This window comes from Ciconia boyciana, chromosome 1, assembly GCF_034638445.1.
Source record: "Ciconia boyciana chromosome 1, ASM3463844v1, whole genome shotgun sequence".
NCBI lineage: Eukaryota > Metazoa > Chordata > Aves > Ciconiiformes > Ciconiidae > Ciconia > Ciconia boyciana.
This window is the reverse complement of record NC_132934.1, coordinates 199,750,726-199,768,919: the sequence shown is the minus strand read 5'-3', so window position 1 is coordinate 199,768,919 and position 18,194 is coordinate 199,750,726. Positions and strand designations below refer to the sequence as shown.

Here is an 18,194-nt window from a genome sequence, read left to right as displayed (position 1 = left end):
TCCTCATCTTCCTCCAAACAACTCTGAAAATGGGAAAACACCTTTGAAAATAGCTGCTTGTTGCTCAGGGATCAGTCACATCTGAAAAAAAAAATCTTTCAATGGAAACAACATGTACATTGTTTGTTTTTTCCTGCATTTTATAGGTATACTGGAATTTATCAGTATAGCAGTGGGCTTGGTCAGCATCCGAGGAGTCGACAGTGGACTCTACCTTGGAATGAATGAGAAAGGGGAACTGTACGGCTCGGTAAGTTCCCGCTTGTCTTGGGCAGTCATGATCCTTATGTTCTGTGGGAAAAAAAACTTGATAGCTCCTACAAGCCCCTGTTGCACTAGGTGCTGTACAAGCACTGTTTCTGCTTTAAGTATCTTGCAGTCTAATTAGAAACAAGACCCTGTGGGTGGTATAACAAATACGGGAGAGGGAAAAGGTGACGAAATCAGGAATGAGTAACAATGCAGACAGACGACAATTTAGATGCAAGCAATGAAGACTGATGCCCAGAGCTGGTCACTGAAGACTAAAGGATGTACTGTAAGATTTGTAAACCTGTCCTTTCTGTAGAGACCTAAAAAGAGACAAAGTCGCTGCCTTTCGTGCGTAGGCAGAGAGCTTTCTAGGAATTGACAAAAGAAAGTAGAGGGGGAGGTAAAGGGTGGCATATGTGGGTGAGAAAATGAGAAATAGGAGTGGATAAAAGTTATAAAAAGTCTAGGAATGAGGGCAAGAGGCTTGGCGGTCTTGTCCTGAAACTTCAGCTGGTGGTCCCTGTGGGATGGCAGCAGGAGTGAGTAACGGGTGTGAGAGAGGAGTAAAACTTGGTATTTCAGATGTGGGTTAGGCTGGCAAACCAGGCTACCTGCACGTGTGTGTGTGTGTGTGCGTGCGTGTGTGTTTGTGTGTGTGATGTGACCCTTACCTGGGAATACTTGAGACATCTGATGTACACTGGGGTTCATAGCCTGGGTAGATCGTGGGCAAGGGGAATCTGAAATTGAGCAGGTAGCTCCCCAAACAGTAGAAGGCAACCTCTTCTTTGATACTTTAGCAGTAAAGTATCAACCTCCAAAGTTGAAAAGGACTAGAGAAGCAGTTGTATTGGAGGAAGAAGATGGCAGGTTCAAAGGGTAAGCAGATGTCTAAAGTCAAGGGAGGCTGTGTATTCACTGGGGTTCATTAGAAGCATGGAGGAGAAGGTGACAGTAGTCGACTGATGGTGTAAACGTTGCAAAGAGAGACACTCAAAAAGGAGTTAAAGTGATAGAGCGTGGCTTTGGGTGTAGCTGAAGATACCTGTGTCAGAGGGGAGTAACGGTAACTGGGAAAAGGGTGGGAAGGGAACTGGGTGGGACAGCAGTGAGAGTGGGAGGAAACATGCGAAGATGGTGATGAGTGGGCAGGTGAAAACAAAAGGTGTAGGAGGGAAGTCCAGCTTCCATATATGTGATCCATGGAGGAGTGTGAGGAAGCGAGACCAGGAAGGTCCAGCAGAAGTGTTTCTATGGGGGTGTCCAGGTTCACTGATCCCTTTCTAGTAACATTTTGTGTGAGAGAGGGAAGGTAGAGAGGGGAAGGGGACTGTCTTCTGAGCAAAAAGCAGGCTAGGGGAGGAAGCCAGAAGGTACAGATCGTGACAGTGTACGTGGGAGGCAGAAAAAGAGGTGTTAGAATGAGGGGCAAGGCTGGGATGGAGAATGTGTGGACATGGGAGAAGGGGAGATGCAGAGATGGTAAGAACCAGTGAGTGGGAAAGGCCAAAGAAAAGGGATTTAGCATAAATGGCAATATGGAGGAGGAAAAGGTTGGAAGGATGGAGAGGAAGAGAGAAAGGGAATGGATGCAATAACAGATGTAAACAAGCTGCCTGTGAGGAGTGAGTAAGTTGTCATAAGTCACAATCCTTGTGCAGCTGATGAATGGGATAAAGAACTGGCGAAGTCGTGAAGTACTTTTATGGTTCAGTTAGGCAGCAAAAAGGCAGAACAACAGTAATATGAATCAGTAATGTTGATAATCAATAGGAAGAGTAATTGTTTAAACAGATAAACATAGTGAATCAGTTACTCTACACTTCAGATATTAAGAAAAAGAAAATGTGGTTACTGATAGAGCTTAAATGCATAGGCTTGGGAAAGCAAATGTTACATCGCTTTTCTGTGTGATTTGTATTTTGTGTTTGCAATATGTTTGACTGTCAGTGATTACTCAAAACATTCTTTGCTGAAGAAATATGCACAACAAATTCTTTGTAAATTACTAAGCTCACTGCATTAATAAAATAGTTGCTCCATGAACACCAGTTCTAAAGGAGCCTGCTTTCCTAGAGGTTTGTGTCTCACAGTCCAAGACATGGGTCTCCTTGACCTTCTGTCCCTGCAGTAACACAAATTCCCCAGCCTTTTGTGTTTCTTGCATGGAGAAAGAGACAGTGTTAGCTGTCCATGCTCACTGGACTGTCAGTTTGCAGGGATTACATAGCTCACCAGTCCCAAGTGGGACATGCCAATGATTTCTCTTCTTTACCCTGCCTCTGATTAGTTGCAAAACTGATAGGAACTTAATTTTCTTGAAGACCTTTGCCTCCTGATTGAAACTGGTTGAAAAGCTAAGGAAGGACAGGCAGGCAGGCAGATGGATGTACAATATAATTGGATAACCTCTTTTCCCTAAGAAATTACGCTAAAAATATGAAGCTATTCATAATGGAGAACTGGCAATCTATAGGGCCAGAATGCAAAGTTCAGGTTAAAATCTGATGGATGATATGGCTTATTGTCAGCCTCCAGAGATGGGACGTACTAAAGAGTGATGGTAATTGAATTACATTACTTCCAATGAAATATAACCTCTAATGGCTACTCAGTGTGATGATGCTTTAAAGCCTTGTCAACACTAGCAATCCTAGTGCCTATATTTCAGCAACTGTCAGCTCTCATGGAAACACTGAGATAGGCAGGCCTAAGAGCAGATTTTTGTGTAGAATTGGCTGGACATTTTTAAGTGACAGTGTTTTCCTTTTGGTTTTGGTCAAAAAAATACAATTAATTGAAAATGAAGTTCTCTGATGGGAATAAATGTTTCAGTTTGAACCAGAAGCAAGGCACAATCCAGTACAGAATTATCTTTCTGGCGAGAGAGAAGACCAGTTTAACTGAAATTAGTTTTGAGACTGATACGTGATAGACTGAGGTTCAAATTTTTCACCTGAATTAAGTGGAGCGGTCACTTGAGTTGAAGTGTTCTGTCGCACCAGCAAGTTGTCCTTGTGCTGCCTGTGCTGGGAGGTGGGTCCCTCTGTCTTGGTTTCTTCACTAAGGGCCGTGAATAGCACCAGCTTTGTCATGGATCAGGTACACTTACGAGGCTGTGAACGTGTTTTCTAAGGTGGGAAAACTGTTTCCCATGCACAGCTGAATAGCAATCTAAGAAATACTTGGTCCTGCTCTACATCAGCATTGTGGTTAGACCCACAGGTGTAGATCCTGCAGGTGTGTTTCTGCAGGCATTCAGTACTGCAGCACTTGACACTGCTGGAATAGATACCCTGTGTCTATAACACTATCATATTTATATTCAAATTACTGCATGAAAAATATATTAGGTGTGAATCAAACCAGCGACCTAAAAGACTTCTATCCTATATTTGTGTTGAAACATTTGGCACAGGAAGATTTTTCCCAGCATATTTGTGGTGCCACTGGAGATGGGACATATGGCGAAGCAGAGCAGCCAGGATGGGTGATCGCTGCCAATTTTCATGAAAGGCAACAGTAAAGGCAGTTTCAGCGTATCTTGATCCAGACATGTTCCTCTTGGCCTTCTCAAAGTGCCGCTTTCCTCCTAGATTAGCTGCCTGACAAAATCTTCCCAACTTGCCACCGTTACGAGGGCAGTTCCTACTGCATCTTCTGGTTAAAAGAGCACAGTGACTCTCATGCTGCTCTCAGGCAGCAACGTATAACATAGGGTGGCTGTTCTCAAGTTCCTCTTCATCCCATGGATTTATCCAGGGAAAGGTGAAGATATCTGTGGGTGCTACTGCAGAGAAGCCAGTGGTAGCCATGTAGCAATGACTTGGAGGCTGGTTAGTGACAGCAGCTTTCCCTCCCATCTCACTCTGTTCCTGCTCTCCCTTTACCTTGCCTTCCCCTTGCAGCCTGCAGCTATGACTCATCATGTTTCACAACAGCTACTGTGCTTGTCACTGGTTAGGAGGAAAAATCCAAACTACAGATAGGACCCGAAGGGTGTTAAGACAAGACTCGAAGACCTTTTTCCTTCCTGAATGCCAAACGGCTCTTGCCAACACCTCTGGCAAGAGTGTTAGCAAATGCGTCTTAGCTGTGCTCCTCAGTGATGTGCCATGGAGTGAGGGAGGTTTTTCTGATCACTCCCATGACCTTCATGCCTTCATGGGCTGTCCCCACCCTCACGCTGCCCTGCAGCGCTGCCCTTGGGAATATCAAGAGTTGGCACCCACATGGCAGGCAGTGATGAGCACCCACACCATGGGGTGCCCATCGTTTTCACTGCAGGCTGTCCTCCGAGGCAGCCCTGTGCTACCTTGAGCACAGCAGGACCATGGGACACCCTCGCCTCAGCTGCTCTCGCTGTCCCAGGCTCTCCTGCAGTCGAGAGCTGTGCTACATCCCACTGCTGGCATCCCTGCCCCACCGACCTCCCATGGACATGGACTTGCCCCACTCCTATTCTCAGACTAGATTTAAGGAAGAAATTTCTTACGATGAGGGTGGTGAAACACTGGAACAGAGAGGTGGTAGATGCCCCATCCCTGGAAGCATTCAAGGTCAGGTTGGACGTGGCTCTGAGCAACCTGATCTAGTTGAAGATGTGCCTGCTCATTGCACGGGGGTTGGACTAGATGACCTTGAAAGGTCCCTTCCAACACAAACCATTCTGTGATTCTATGAAATGCTGGTGTCTCCATTGCTCCTTGTGTCCTTGGCAGGTGGCAAAAGGCAGCTGAGGCTGGATGTTCAGGAGGAAAATTGGGAGCTGGAAGATCTGGAGCAGCTACAAGGGGAACTGTGCAGGGGGGAGGAGGAAGGCAGGAGTGGAGATGGTGGAGTTGTCGGGGAAGGGGAAGAGGGCTAGGAGTGCTTGGAAGGAGAGGGGAGGGTAGAAGAAGAGAGACTTCATATGCCCACAGAGCAGCTGGGACAGAGCCAAAGAGCCCAGATCTGGAGCCAGGGAGGGAGGCTCCTCACCTCTGGGTTTCAGACTTACAGGGTGTGTGCAGCAAAGTGAGATTTAGGACTGCTTATAACAGGGTAATAAATTGCTGTCCTTCAAAAAATTAACTGAAAACTTGTTTGTCCCAATGTTTTTGGGACACTAAACCTGCCTTTTGCTCCTAAAACTACTGGGGAGAGGGTGGTGGAGGAGGAGAGAGAGTGTACTGTCCTTGAAGAAACATGTTTTCCCAGTAAGTGTGCAGGGAGGTGACGATATGCCTCTTTATTGTCCCAGCAGGGCTGCACCTGCAGTGTTTTGTGCTTTTGTTTGGGTCCCCACAGTCTTGGAAGGACTATGCAGCTACAGAGACGGGTGAACAGAAATCTTTTTGACAAAAAAGGGACAATTTTTCATAGTTTACTGAAAATTGCTTGGTGTAGGTAAGGATTTGTTTTGCTGTGTTCTAAAAATATCTTTTATGTTCCCGTGCAAATACGGGAGGGGAATTGTTCAGCCCTTCAAATGGTAGGTCAAGGTGCACGGAAACAACGTGAAGAAAATAAACAAGTTGAAGGTGCATGTTGGGAACAGCATTTGGGCCAAGTATATGGTCACTGCAGATATCTAAGAATAGGATAGATAAATAAATTACCCTGAAGTATCATTCAGACTTTCCTGTTAGTGTTAAACACCTCTGATCTAAAGCGATTCCATACGCTTCAGATTGATTGATTTTTTTTAATAATAATCTTGGATTATCTGTCCGTCAGTGTACACGCAGGCGCCTGTGGCTGAGGTGAGCCTGGAAACTCACAGGACAGTTGCAGCACACAACAATTTTTGGAGGTAGAATTAAATGCAGTTTCCTTGAGTGAAGGCGCAGACTTCTAGGCTGAGAGTGGTCAAATCCCAGGAGGGATAATAGCTACGGCAGCAGCTTTAACACCCTTCTGGTTGTGTGTAAAATAATAAAGTGCCTTTTGGTAAATAGTACAAAAGGTGGAGAGGCAGAGGGCAGTTCCTGGGACAGCTGAGTTGCGAGGAGTGGTCAGGCTTTCCGCACGAGCAGCGTTGCTCAGGAAAACCTGGCACTGCCATGATCAAAAACCTGATGGTATCTTTTAGCAGTGACAGCGACTCATGTCTTCCTGAGTAAATCCACTTTAAGCAGAAGAGTTGCAAGAAGCAGGCCTGTAGCTAATTTGAAAGTGCAAACTTCGAGATCTGAAGAGGACCAGCTCAAAAAGGTGCTTATGGCTCTGAATGTGAAGGAAACTTGAAACTTTGTCAGAGATGCAGAAATCCTGTGGAAACGGTATCCCAGCAAGGGTGAAACTGCTGGGAAGGCTTTGGAGACTAATAGGCTGAGGGTGCTTGGCAGAGGGTCTATGAGGAATGGGAGAAGGGCAGGTTGCAGAAAAGGACGTCTTAGGGGTGTAGAAGCACAGGGATAAAATGGAAATTGCTTCAGTAAAGCTAACTGGGGCCCTGAAACATATACTAAAATATAAGGCAAAAACTTTTAAAGCTGTATAAATGAAAAGGGAACAGGAGTCTTTACAAACACAGTGTATTCAGGCAGGAGTGTAAATGCAATATAGTCTGAATGTGGCTGCTAACTGGGCTAGCCAGTATTTCAGATAGACTTCTTGGGGTGGTAACATGGGGCTGGGAGATTCCCTGTCTTGTGATGAACAAAGGGAGCAGGGGCAGCTGACACCACTGCTAAAAGAAGTGGCTATTTTCCCTCCAGCCATCCATCCCCTGTCTTCTGCTGGCACAAGTGTTTCTGTTGCTGCCTGGTGAAGTGAAGCGGGGAACTGGAAAACAATCTGGCCAAGCAGAAGGGCTGTCTTCAGCCACAGTGGTTCCCCTCCAGGTCACTGCAAGATGTGGTGCAAAGGTGGGAGCAAGCCCGGGTGAGGAAGGGATCGCTTCTTTCCGAGGCAATGCAGGTGTTTGCCAGCCTCGAGTGTTTGCGGACCTCTGGCTGTGTGGTTTGTGTTTGGCCAGGGGCACAACCTAGGAAACTGCAGGGCTGTCAGTCTGACCTGGGTTGTGCTCAGGGCGTAGGAACACACTTGAATGAAGGAATAGAGGAGGGCCTGAAAGTACATGCAAGGTGAGTGTACTGAAGTTGGATGAATAGTTTCAGGCAAGCCTAGTATTTTATTTTTGGTAGGAATTTCTTTTTCTAGAAATGGGAATTATGGTTGCGCTGGTCTGCAGGGCTGTGCTAGGTACGACCCAGCAGAAGAGAGCATTTGCTACAGTGGGTGGAATGGGTGTTAGGAGACTTGTATGATAGATGGTGAAAGAACTGAAGAGAAGACAGCAGTGGGGAGTGTTGAAAAGTATCAGGCTGGAGTGAAGCTATTAGTGGAGTTTTTATGGATTGGTCCTTGGTCTGGTTTTATTCCCTATTTTTATTAGGGACATTAAACATCTTGTCATAAAAAAATAGTAGTGTGTTATTGAAATTTGCAGATGTTGCAAAGTTGGGAAGTATTTTCAGCACAGAAGGCTGCCTCGCAGAAGGGACTTGGTGACCTAAAGTGCCCAAAATATTTACACATGGGGCTCATGGAGAGCTCTATCGGTGCCACTGCATACAGCACTGGTAGGATCCATTCTAAATGCAAAGTGCAGTTATGGTTACTTGTGTTAAAGAAGATGAATTGAAACTGGAACAGGTGCAGGAAGGGCTTACTGGGCTGATCAGAGGGATGAAAAGACTATCAAAAGTCTGAAGATCTTGGCTTATTTAGCCTGCAGAATGAAAACTGAGAGGGTACGCTCTTGGCCTCTGTAAATACACTGAGGTTTAACGTCAAGGAGAGGAAAAAAGCTCTTGAAATAGAGGACAAGAACAAATTGGTTTGAATGGGTAACAAGAAAGCTTAGGCTGGATAATGAGGAAGTTTCAGGTCATGAGGAAGAGAGATTTTGAGCTGGCCTGAGCAATTTTTGCAGCGAGGTGGGAGATGAAGCATAAAGTGCTTTCTCTCTGCACTGCACGGTAGGAAACAGCTTTGTAATTGTGGACGTTTTCTTTGTGGAAGGCATAGGTCTGAGAAAAGCCCTGAAACTTTAGTTACTTGGGAAGATTTGTCTACAACCTCATCTACTTCACGTTTGTAGATAGCCTCTCTCTGAATTTGGATGGGCAGCCTTGCTGAAAGCTGGGTACTGTTAAATGGTGTTCCTCACAGGTACCAGAAACTGCAACCCAGTCAGCAAAATGATAGCAAGGTATGAAGGACTTTGTAGAAAAGAAGGGGCTTTTGAGATGTGGGTACTGGTATAGGAGGAATTGGTAGGTGAATCCATGCACTTAACACTGGGTGATCAGGGAGAAAGCTCTTTGTGAAACTGAAACTACTGTGGTTCTTATTAAACTAAGACTTCAGTCTTCTTAAAATCAGAATTTCACAGATTATAACACCTGTCACCAAAGAGGGATACCTGCTAGTAGTGTCCTGTGGGATAGATGCTACAGTTTTCCTCAGGTCTTTGATTTTCCTCAGAGGACTTCATTCCAGATGCTTGCTAGGTCTGAGGATAATTTTATATGAGAGAAAAGCCTCAGTGATCTCCTTACCTTGGTCTGCAATTCTGTGCTGAACTGGGATTCTCACTACAAGCCTGGAACAGGAAAGTGTTAGAATATCTCCTACATAAATTATGTGTGCATGCGTGTGTATATAAAGCTGGGCTTTGGTAAAGCAAGATCCTACCCGAACCTTAATTTAATGGTTTGCTTTTCCCTAATTAAAGATGTCTGGAATTTTGTATTCTTACAAAACCGGGAGATTAGAGGTGCTGCTTGAGGAGCCAGCCAAGGTGATCTAACACCTTGCAGAAACCCCCTTCCAGAAAGGGCAGTCCTGGTTCCCTCCACTGTGTGCTTCTGCTTCCTTCCTTGCTCTGACACCAGCACTCATCTGACCTGTCAGGAGGCTAATTTAGGGATCTAAAGCCACAGAAGAAAGCTTGCCTTTTTTTTGTAGGGTTGCTTCTCTGCCGGTTTAGCTCCCTGCACTGGCTTGTTGCCTGTTTGGGCAAGGACTAGTGCTCAGTGGAGGAATCAGCTGCAGTGCGGGATGGGAGAGAGGTTGGGTACGGTGCTGTCGGCAGCGGGTAGGTGTTAGAACGGCATAACTGCATTGCAAACCCAAATCCTACCCAGCGAGCAAGTGCTGGGCATGTTCAGTTTGAATGTCTTCAGATTCACTTCTTTGCAGTTGTGTAGCTCCCCAGTTGCTGCAGCCCTCAATGTTTCTGGAGCCAGCCGTGTTAATGATATGGAGGTGTGAAAAGGTTCAGCATCTTCAGTTGATCTGAGAATACTATGTTGAAGTGACATGCTAAAAGAGCATCATCAGCAGTGACATACTGAGATACGCTTGGGGATTATTCGCTGCATCAGATAAAGATCTGATGTGCTCTGTTTCTGACTCAGGAGCCAGTGGGATGTGAACGTGGCACTCTTTCCCGCTTTACCATTCATCATTTTCAAAGACAGAGTAGAAGAAGTCTGCCCTGCGGGGACTTCGTTAGGGATTTTGTCTAGGTTGAGATTTGCTTTGCAGTTTGAATGTGCTCAGGCTGATTTGGTGATGTGCGGTAACGCAGTTCATTTGTGTCGTGTTCAAAAAGCTTAAGAAATAAAGCTTGTTACAGTGCAAATCCATTTTTTCCCCTTTTATAAAGCCCTTTGGTTTCTTTTTCATTCCGTTTATAAAGGCAGACCTCTGCCGTTACTTTTGATTTGAAGATCAGATTTTGTGTCCATGTTCCATGACTGCTGCTGAGGAAAACTTGGCTTCTGTTGTGGATGCTCCATGCTTTTGAGGTCTGGCCCAGGCTGTGCATCTTCAATCTGCTAAACTTTACTCTTTAGATTTAACACAATTATGGAGGCACTGTAACTGTGACTCAGGAGAAATTTTGGCTTGATTCTATTACGGTTGAAATGCTATTGACTTTAACAGAAGCAGAATTGGACCTGCTCCTGTAAAACCACCGATTAATTTTATGGTTGTGTCAGCAGACCCCGATCAAAGTAAGAGTTCTACTGTATTCATAATTTTAAAAACCTAAATCTAGACAGGGTTCCTGCCTGTAAGAGTCTGCATTCTAAAGACAGTCTTTTAACATGTAAATTTTTATTGCCTTTGGATAGCAAAGGAATTTTGGCCTGCTGATGCCCTTGTTAGGGCAGCATCTAGTGTATAATCTGGACTCACAACAGGAAACTTATTGGGGAGGACTTCAGGAAAATCCTTTGAGTCATTTTAGAAAATACAAATGTGGTAAAGCTTAAACCAAATAGTCAGGTTTTTTTTCCTTTATACTTTAAAAATCTGAATTCTTTGGAAGGTCCGTGTGCTGCTGCTACCTGGTAGACCAACTGCCTGGTCTTTGAGCTCTTCAATCACCAATTCTGTTGAAGTTGTTATTATATATCTATTTTTTTTTTTCAGCCAGATTGACAACTTCTGTCATCAAAGCTGAAATTAACTGCATGGCTAAAGTTTGGCCCATTGAAAGACAGGCTCCACTGATGTGAGTGTGAGGAGTAGGGGGCTCGCAGAGGAGCCGAGCCACCTGAGTTCCTCCAGCGTTTTCCAAAGGCGCAGGGTCAGCTGTATCACTGAGAACCTAAGGCAGGGCATAGCAGCACCAAAGATACATGGATTTTCTGAGAAATCTTAGGGAAATCTTTTTTGTCCTACTCAGAAAGTGAAATGCTAAAAATTGTGTATCTAGATCCATTACTTTATGGTGGGATTGCCTCTAGGAAAAGGAATGGGGGAAGTGCCCAAAGAGTCATCTCTGGAGAGACCCCTGATGAGAAATGCTTGTCAGCAGAGGAGCACTGTTGTGTAAAAGGGCTGATGTGACATGTTTTCTTCAGCAGCAGCTCTTCGAAATGCTGGCCTTCGTGTCCAAAAAAGGTGGGAAATTAAAAGACCTCATTTTTAAACAATTTAAACCAAATATGCAATCGAGTCCTGCTGGGTAAAGATTTGAGAGTGCCACCAGCCCTTTGCTGCATTGCCCACCAAAGCACTGTAGATTTTTAAAATCTCTCTGGCAAATTTACTGGTTTCCAAGACTCCCGTGGATGTTTGGCATTTCAGCGAGGAGGACTGGTTCTTTCCAAAATGTGATAGCCTGTGATGCTTTGTTGGTTTGATGATCCCCATCCAGAATGACACTGTGGTCAGTAATGTCCCTGTCCTCTGAGCTAGAACCTAGCAGGTAGCTTTACATAAAATCAATAACAAAATACAGAGATGGGCTTTTGTTCATCAGTCCTTGACCAAATAATCTTGCTGAAAGAATAAAACATGAAGTACTTCCATAGCGTACATTTTTATCACTACATATGTGTCATAATTGTTTGGTCCCTGTGGCAAAGTGTTTTATGAAGGGCCTCGAGCGTTCTGCTATTTTTATGACACCTTGTAGCTGAGGGATAAGGTGCTTCTCTAGCAATGGATAAATCCAGTTTGGGTGGTACTCAGTGTAAAGACTCATGCAGATTAAGTACTTTTTATCACCCACTTTACAATGTCTTTCAGCCTGTGAGTTTAGCTGCTCTTGCAAAAGGCAGTACTTTTGGCTAAAGGAGGGCTATCTTTCCTTTAACCCAGCGTTCTGTGCTTAGAGAACCACAAAACAAAGTAAAAAATACTGACAGAACACTTTGATGCTATGCTCCATCTTAGTTGTATTTAAGGAAAACATGTTTTAGTTAAAAATCTCTATTCGGTTAAAAACTTAACTAGTATTTCAGGCTAAAGGGGGTGTGTGTAGCTGTAGGATAACAGCCCTGGTTTGACATACACGTTGTCTTTTGACAGAAGAGAATTTGTGGAGTGGAGCTGGGGTAGGTCAGGTTACAGCTTTCAGTAAATCTGAGCGTGCCTGAAATGGTTCTTTTAGTGTTTTAAAATATATGTTGCCTTTTTATCATTGCAAGCCTGATCCAAGTTCCATTTAAGCTGATGGGAACTTTTCTCCTGTCTTCTTTAAAAATTGGCTCCGGCCCCCGTATCAGATTGCATACCACCTTGCTTTCTGATTCTTGGAAGGGTTCAGCCAAGCATTATGAATTAGATGCTTAGATAACATTGATGACTGCAGTTCTTGATTGTGCCAGGGAAACCAAAAATAAAATAGAGGTCAGAAGTGTGACTAGTAAATGGCACAGTGTGGGCCCGGTCCTGCTGGCGCGGAAGGGAGGGGAACACACCTGCTTGTTCGTCTGTTTTTTGAGAGTTGACTTCATCCCGGTCCTGCTCCGTTGTGGCGTGGAGAAGGAAGCTCTTCAGCTCCCAGAGAAATGGTGCCGTGACAGCTTACGTGGCCCAAGGCCTGTCCCTGGAGCTTTGTCATAACTTCCAACAGCAGCACGGGCAGACCCTGGGTGTTTAGGTGAAAATGAGTTTTCATTTAATGCACTTGGCTGGGCAGATCTAAATCAAACCTCTACGGACGTAAGCATGGCTGCTGGGAGGCAGCCTGTGCTGGCAGGTGTGAGCTCAGGCACAGTGGGGTTACTCTTCCTAGAATGATTTCATGTCCAGGAAGGGCATGCTTAAAGCTTGACAGATGCTGCAAACTTGAAATCTCAAAGGAGTGGATATCAGTAAAAGCAAGAGCTGTGGATTTGGCAGTGGCAAAATGGATGGAGGCTTAATTGGCATCTCATCCTCCTGCAGCTCATGTCAGAAGAGCTCTGTAAACAAGTCTGGGATAGCGTAGTGCTGGATCCCAGTCTGGTCCCTCCAGAGGAGGTCCATGATGGTGTGGAGGGCATGGGAGTGGGAAAAGAGGGGCAATGGGGCAAAAGGGAGAAGCAATGAAATCCCTGCTGCACTAACAGTCTCCAGGGATTTTATTGTTGATGCTGAAGCCTCCTTGCTTTGTTCAGGAAGCTCTGCTTTTCTGTTGCCTTCATCGGGACATGGAAGCACCACGGTGTCTGTATCTGTGTAGCTACTGCGGCGTTTGATGATAACGCTCCTAAGGGCACCAGGTTCTGCCAGGTCTTGGGAACTTTACAAGCTTTTTGTATGAAAGTTATTAATTTTTAAGCACTCTCACAACTGCTCCATGGCAGCAGTACAGAACAGTCACACTTTTTGGTTTTTTTTTGGTAAGTGGGGATTTATGTATAATAAAACCTTTATACAAATTAATTAGAGGTTTAGGAGGAGAAACTAAGAGGAATACTCCATCTCTGTGAAAGTACAAGGTGACCTCAGGTAGGGAGAATGCAATTGCCCAACTGTGGTTTTGCCAGAACACCTTGCCGAATTTCCCTATCTTACAAAAAGTGCCACAGGGCATGAAATGCATGTGAGTGGCAGCGTGGGTGCCTGGCTATTTGCTTGGTCTCTCTTCTGGCCCCGCAGTGCTCGTGGAGGAGCACTGACACAAACACACGAAAAATGTCTGCTAGTCCTTTTTGCAGACTTTTTTTTCTTCTTTTTTTCTGTGTTCTGTCAAATTATTAAAACAAACAGCATTCTGAAAAAAACACTGCTTGGAGAAACTGTTGAAAGAAAACTCTGCGACATTTGCAAAGTCAGACGCTCAATGTGCAGGGCTTGCCTCGCACTGCTGTCTAACGCGGAAAGGAAAGTGGTGCTGCTCGGACACCGGTGTTTGGCTTCTCGTGGCTGGAGGTTGTCCACTCGGCCAGAGACTAACAGGCTTAACATGGGAGATCAGACAACACCACGGCAAATGTTAAACTACACCTTTATTTATGACAACTCTGGATGAGTGTTAATTATTAGCTGAACGTAGTATGTTCTAGAGGCTGTTTGCATTACAGCATGGGCAGGGCCAACTGCATGTAAAATGCATGTGTTTGCAGGCAGAACAGCAAAGAAAACGACTTTGGAAGAGAATAGGGGGTTTTTTTGTTGTTTCTCTTCACTACATACGCAGTTTTTATTAATATCATATAGCCATAATGAGGGATTTGCATGAACTTATTTAGGAGACTATTTAAACATGATTTTATTAAAACAGGGTGGATTAACACGGTGATAACGTGCAGCAGGTATGTAGGTCAAGTGCTGACTACATCAGATACACTTCTTGTTAATAGTTGTTTGGACTTCTGGATTAGGTGTTTTCTTGTGAAGTGTCCCTGTTGAATCAGTGTAGCAGTTTGCAAAAGGGAAAACTATCCATGGCATAGAACAGAATAGTTTGCTAGACATGAAATGTATTTGTTGTGATTTTAGGAATGATGGTCTGAAGAGGTTTCCTTTTGTCATGTTACAAAATAAATTGGAGATTTAGCTCTGTAAGGTTATTTAAAAGAAAAAAGAATATTGATGTTTTATACAGGACCCTGCCTGTACTGTGCTTTCAACTACTAAGCAGCACAAATGTCTTTCCATTCTTTAGAGTCATGAAACCATTCTCTGGGCAGTGTACATGTGTTTTGCCTATTTCCACTTATTTCCAATTAGCTGCTTCAGAGGGATATCTATTTTTAAACAATCTGGCAAATCTTTTGTTGTGATGGCTGTAACAATCCACTTTATTAATTTACAATCTCACTTCTAATCCATCTACCTGGACATAGGATAGCATAATTATTTTTCTCCCTGGTTAGATGGTGGAGAATGTAGGAAGGAAAAGGGATTCTGAGCTTGCTAACACTGACCAGGCATGAGCAGACTTCTGAATTAAACCTGCCTTGGGTTTCCACCCTTGTGATATGTGCATCTTTGCACAATTCAGTTATTTAGAATCATAGAATTGAATCATAGAATTGTTTGTGTTGGAAGGGACCTTTCAAGGTCATCTAGTCCAACCCCCATGCAATGAGCAGGGACATCTTCAACTAGATCAGGTTGCTCAGAGCCCCATCCAACCTGACCTTGAATGTTTCCAGGGATGCGGCATCTACCACCTCTCTGGGCAACCTGTTCCACTGTTTCACCACCCTCATAGTAAAAAATTTCTTCTTTAGATCTAGTCTGAATCTACCCTCTTTTAGTTTTAAACCATCACCCCTTGTCCTATCACAACAGGCCCTACTAAAAAGTTTGTCCCTATCTTTCTTATAAGCCCCCTTTAAGTATTGAAAGGCCACAGCAAGGTCTCCCCAGAGCCTTCTCTTCTCCAGGCTGAACAACCCCAACTCTCTCAGCCTTTCTTCACAGGAGAGGTGCTCCCCCAGAGGAGTGCCCCTCCTCTGGACCCGCTCCAACAGCTCCATGTCCTCCTTGTGCTGAGGGCTCCAGAGCTGGACACAGTACTCCAGGTGGGGTCTCACCAGAGCAGAGCAGAGGGGCAGAATCACCTCCCTTGACCTGCTGGCCACGCTTCTTTGATGCAGCCCAGGATACGGTTGGCCTTCTGGGCTGCGAGTGCACATTGCCAGCTCACGTCCAGCTTTTCATCCACCAGTACCCCCAAGTTCTTCTCCACAGGGCTGCTCTCAATCCCTTCATCCGCCAGCCTGAATTGATACCAGGGGTTGCCCCGGCCCAGGTGCAGGACCTTGCAAGGTCCAATTTGAACATTCTGAGTTAAATAACAGGTTAAAAAACCCAGGTAAAGTGTGGAAATGTAGTAAAATGAGAATCAATCACTTTGTAGTGGAATGCTCTATGAACAGTCCTCATAGAAAACATGTGGTATGTGGTGCAACATCTGATTCATATAATTTTGAGGTGACCTCTTTATTTGGCCCCTGAATTAAACAATTTGATCAAGGCAGGCAACCTCCTCTTTCACAGGAATGCCGGTTACTTTCCACAGCTGTTTCAGTTGGGTATGTTTGGTATCTGTGTCAGCCTTTGACAAAGATGTCTAGTGACATTAAGTATGGTGCAAGGAAGTATTGGCACTGGAAAAATGATAGAGAAGTCAGTTGCTAGAATAACAGTATGGAAAAATTGCTGTATTCTACGGCTAAATCTTGCTTTTTGACTGTGCATACAGGGACTTTCTAAAAGTCACAGCCAGAAGGGGAAATGCAAGCCACTTGCGATCAGGAAACACCATCTCCTTCTCCTACTGGGAGAGTGGACTTTCAGCAAGACTTTCTCATCCTAAGCTGGTGAGGCAAGAAGGTGCTTGTTGGCAGGATGGACTAGCCTCACCCCTGTGTTATGCTCATTGGCTTGAATAAAGGCATGTGTGCTCAAAACGTGAGTGTAAGCTAGTGTTAAGTAGTGTTGTGGTGACCATCACCACAAGATAGATGTAAGATAGATGACCATCCTAGTGGATATTGGTTTCTGTCTGTCATGGTACTAGATGAGCCATTAGTGTAAGGATCTCCCAGGGCATGAGAAGAAGGATATGCTGGGAATTTGGTTCCCACATTATTTACAGGGCCTGATCCAAATTCACCAACACTGATTTCCTCCAGTGGTCTCTGACTACAACCAGAATTTCTAGGTGTCCTAGAAGGAAATGGTTTGATAAATTTATAGAAATTACTTCACTTCTCTGAAAGTGATCATTAGTGTCCCTACAAATCTGAACCTGCATCCTGATTGCTCTGTCAAATTCATGTTGAAGTATTTGCCTACTGTCAATACATGAATTTCTGAGAATTTTGATGAAGGACAAAAGAGATGTAGCTGTGTTGTAAGAGGATGAAAAGTAAAACCAGGATAAGCTTGTAAAATAAAGATTTAATTTGTAAGCTTGAAATCCATTGAACTCATCCAGAGCACAGTACAATGCAAACCCCCTTATTCAAGGTCTGCTAGTTAAGTGTACCACAGCACTGTCATGATCCATCAAACCTGCCAGATAAAGAGAGGCTATTTTAAAATTTCTCCTTCAGGGCATGGGGAAGTACTGTTCTTGCAAAGATAGAAATTTATGATGATACTAAAAAAAATGCAGATGAAGTGAATAATTAATGAATTCAAGTCAGGACTGAAATATCTTCCTAAAATGTTGCTATTTTTAGCAGGGAGTGCTTCTGCAGTGTTGTCATGTGATCCTATTGCCTTGTGAGAGCAGGAAAACAATTTGAATTAGTTTCTGTTTCCCTGTGGACCTATAGGCCAAGCATATAATACCCCTTAGCATCTGCTTCTGCCTTAAAGCAAAGTGATTTTAAACCTCATGCAAAAGAAAACACTAATGAAAGGTCTACTTAAAGATAATCTTTGTAGGAGCTGAATAATTTTTATAATAGTTTGTAGGCTGAGGCTGTACAAGGGGGCTACTGCATGTGTCTAACTTTCAGCTGATGCTGAGGTCCAGTAATATTCATTACTGCTGCAGTTTCTAGCTGTCAAAGGACATAGAGGCAGTTATCAATAGGAGGTTGCAGGATCTGGCCCACAGATAAGGATTTCATGCAAACAGATTTGTGCTTCCTTTCCTTATAACCAGTATGGAGTGTTGCTGTGTTTGAGCTACTTTGCACATTAAGAATGTTATAGTCGGAAACACCTCTAAAATAAATTGTTATATACAGCCAGCCTGCGCATGTGCTGATGTTTCTGCACACGCTGCTCAGCTGGACCCGCAGGGAGGGCAATTTCCTGGTCGGACTGCAGGAGAGGGTGCGAGGGACGGGACTGCCATCTTGTCCTCCGCCACGGGCTGCTCCTGCGACTGTGCGAGCCGCAGCCAGCCGGGTCCACGCCGGGACATGGCCACTGCTGTAGCGAATACTCAAGTGTTTAACGTCCCACACCTGGTCCTGTAGCAGATTTCTCCTTCCTGAGGGGTGAAGAGGTTCCCAGTGCCCATCAGAGAGAAAGTCAGAAGCTGCTTGCTTGCTGCTTTTCTTGCCTATTGGAGTTGCCATAGGCTGAATTTAGAAGAAGTCTCCAAATCCCAAACCTTTAGGCACTGAGGAGGACCCTGGCTTTGCAGTACCCAGTTCGTAGGGGTGCAGAGGGGTGCTGGCTTGCTCTCCCCACGTGCGCAGGGGTTGCTCTCCTCGGGTGGGATGGTTTCTGGGTGACTCCTGTAAGGT

At 44.6% G+C, this 18,194-nt stretch overlaps 1 protein-coding gene across 1 annotated transcript in view; it reads left to right on the top strand.

Annotated features, from left to right (window-relative positions):
• The window catches only part of FGF9 (fibroblast growth factor 9), a 30,873-nt gene that overhangs the window by 7,818 nt on the left and 4,861 nt on the right, over window positions 1-18,194 (top strand). The window contains exon 3 of the mRNA XM_072850498.1: window positions 147-250. Coding sequence (XP_072706599.1) covers window positions 147-250 — 104 coding nt within the window. The remainder of the gene's footprint in view (window positions 1-146; window positions 251-18,194) is intronic.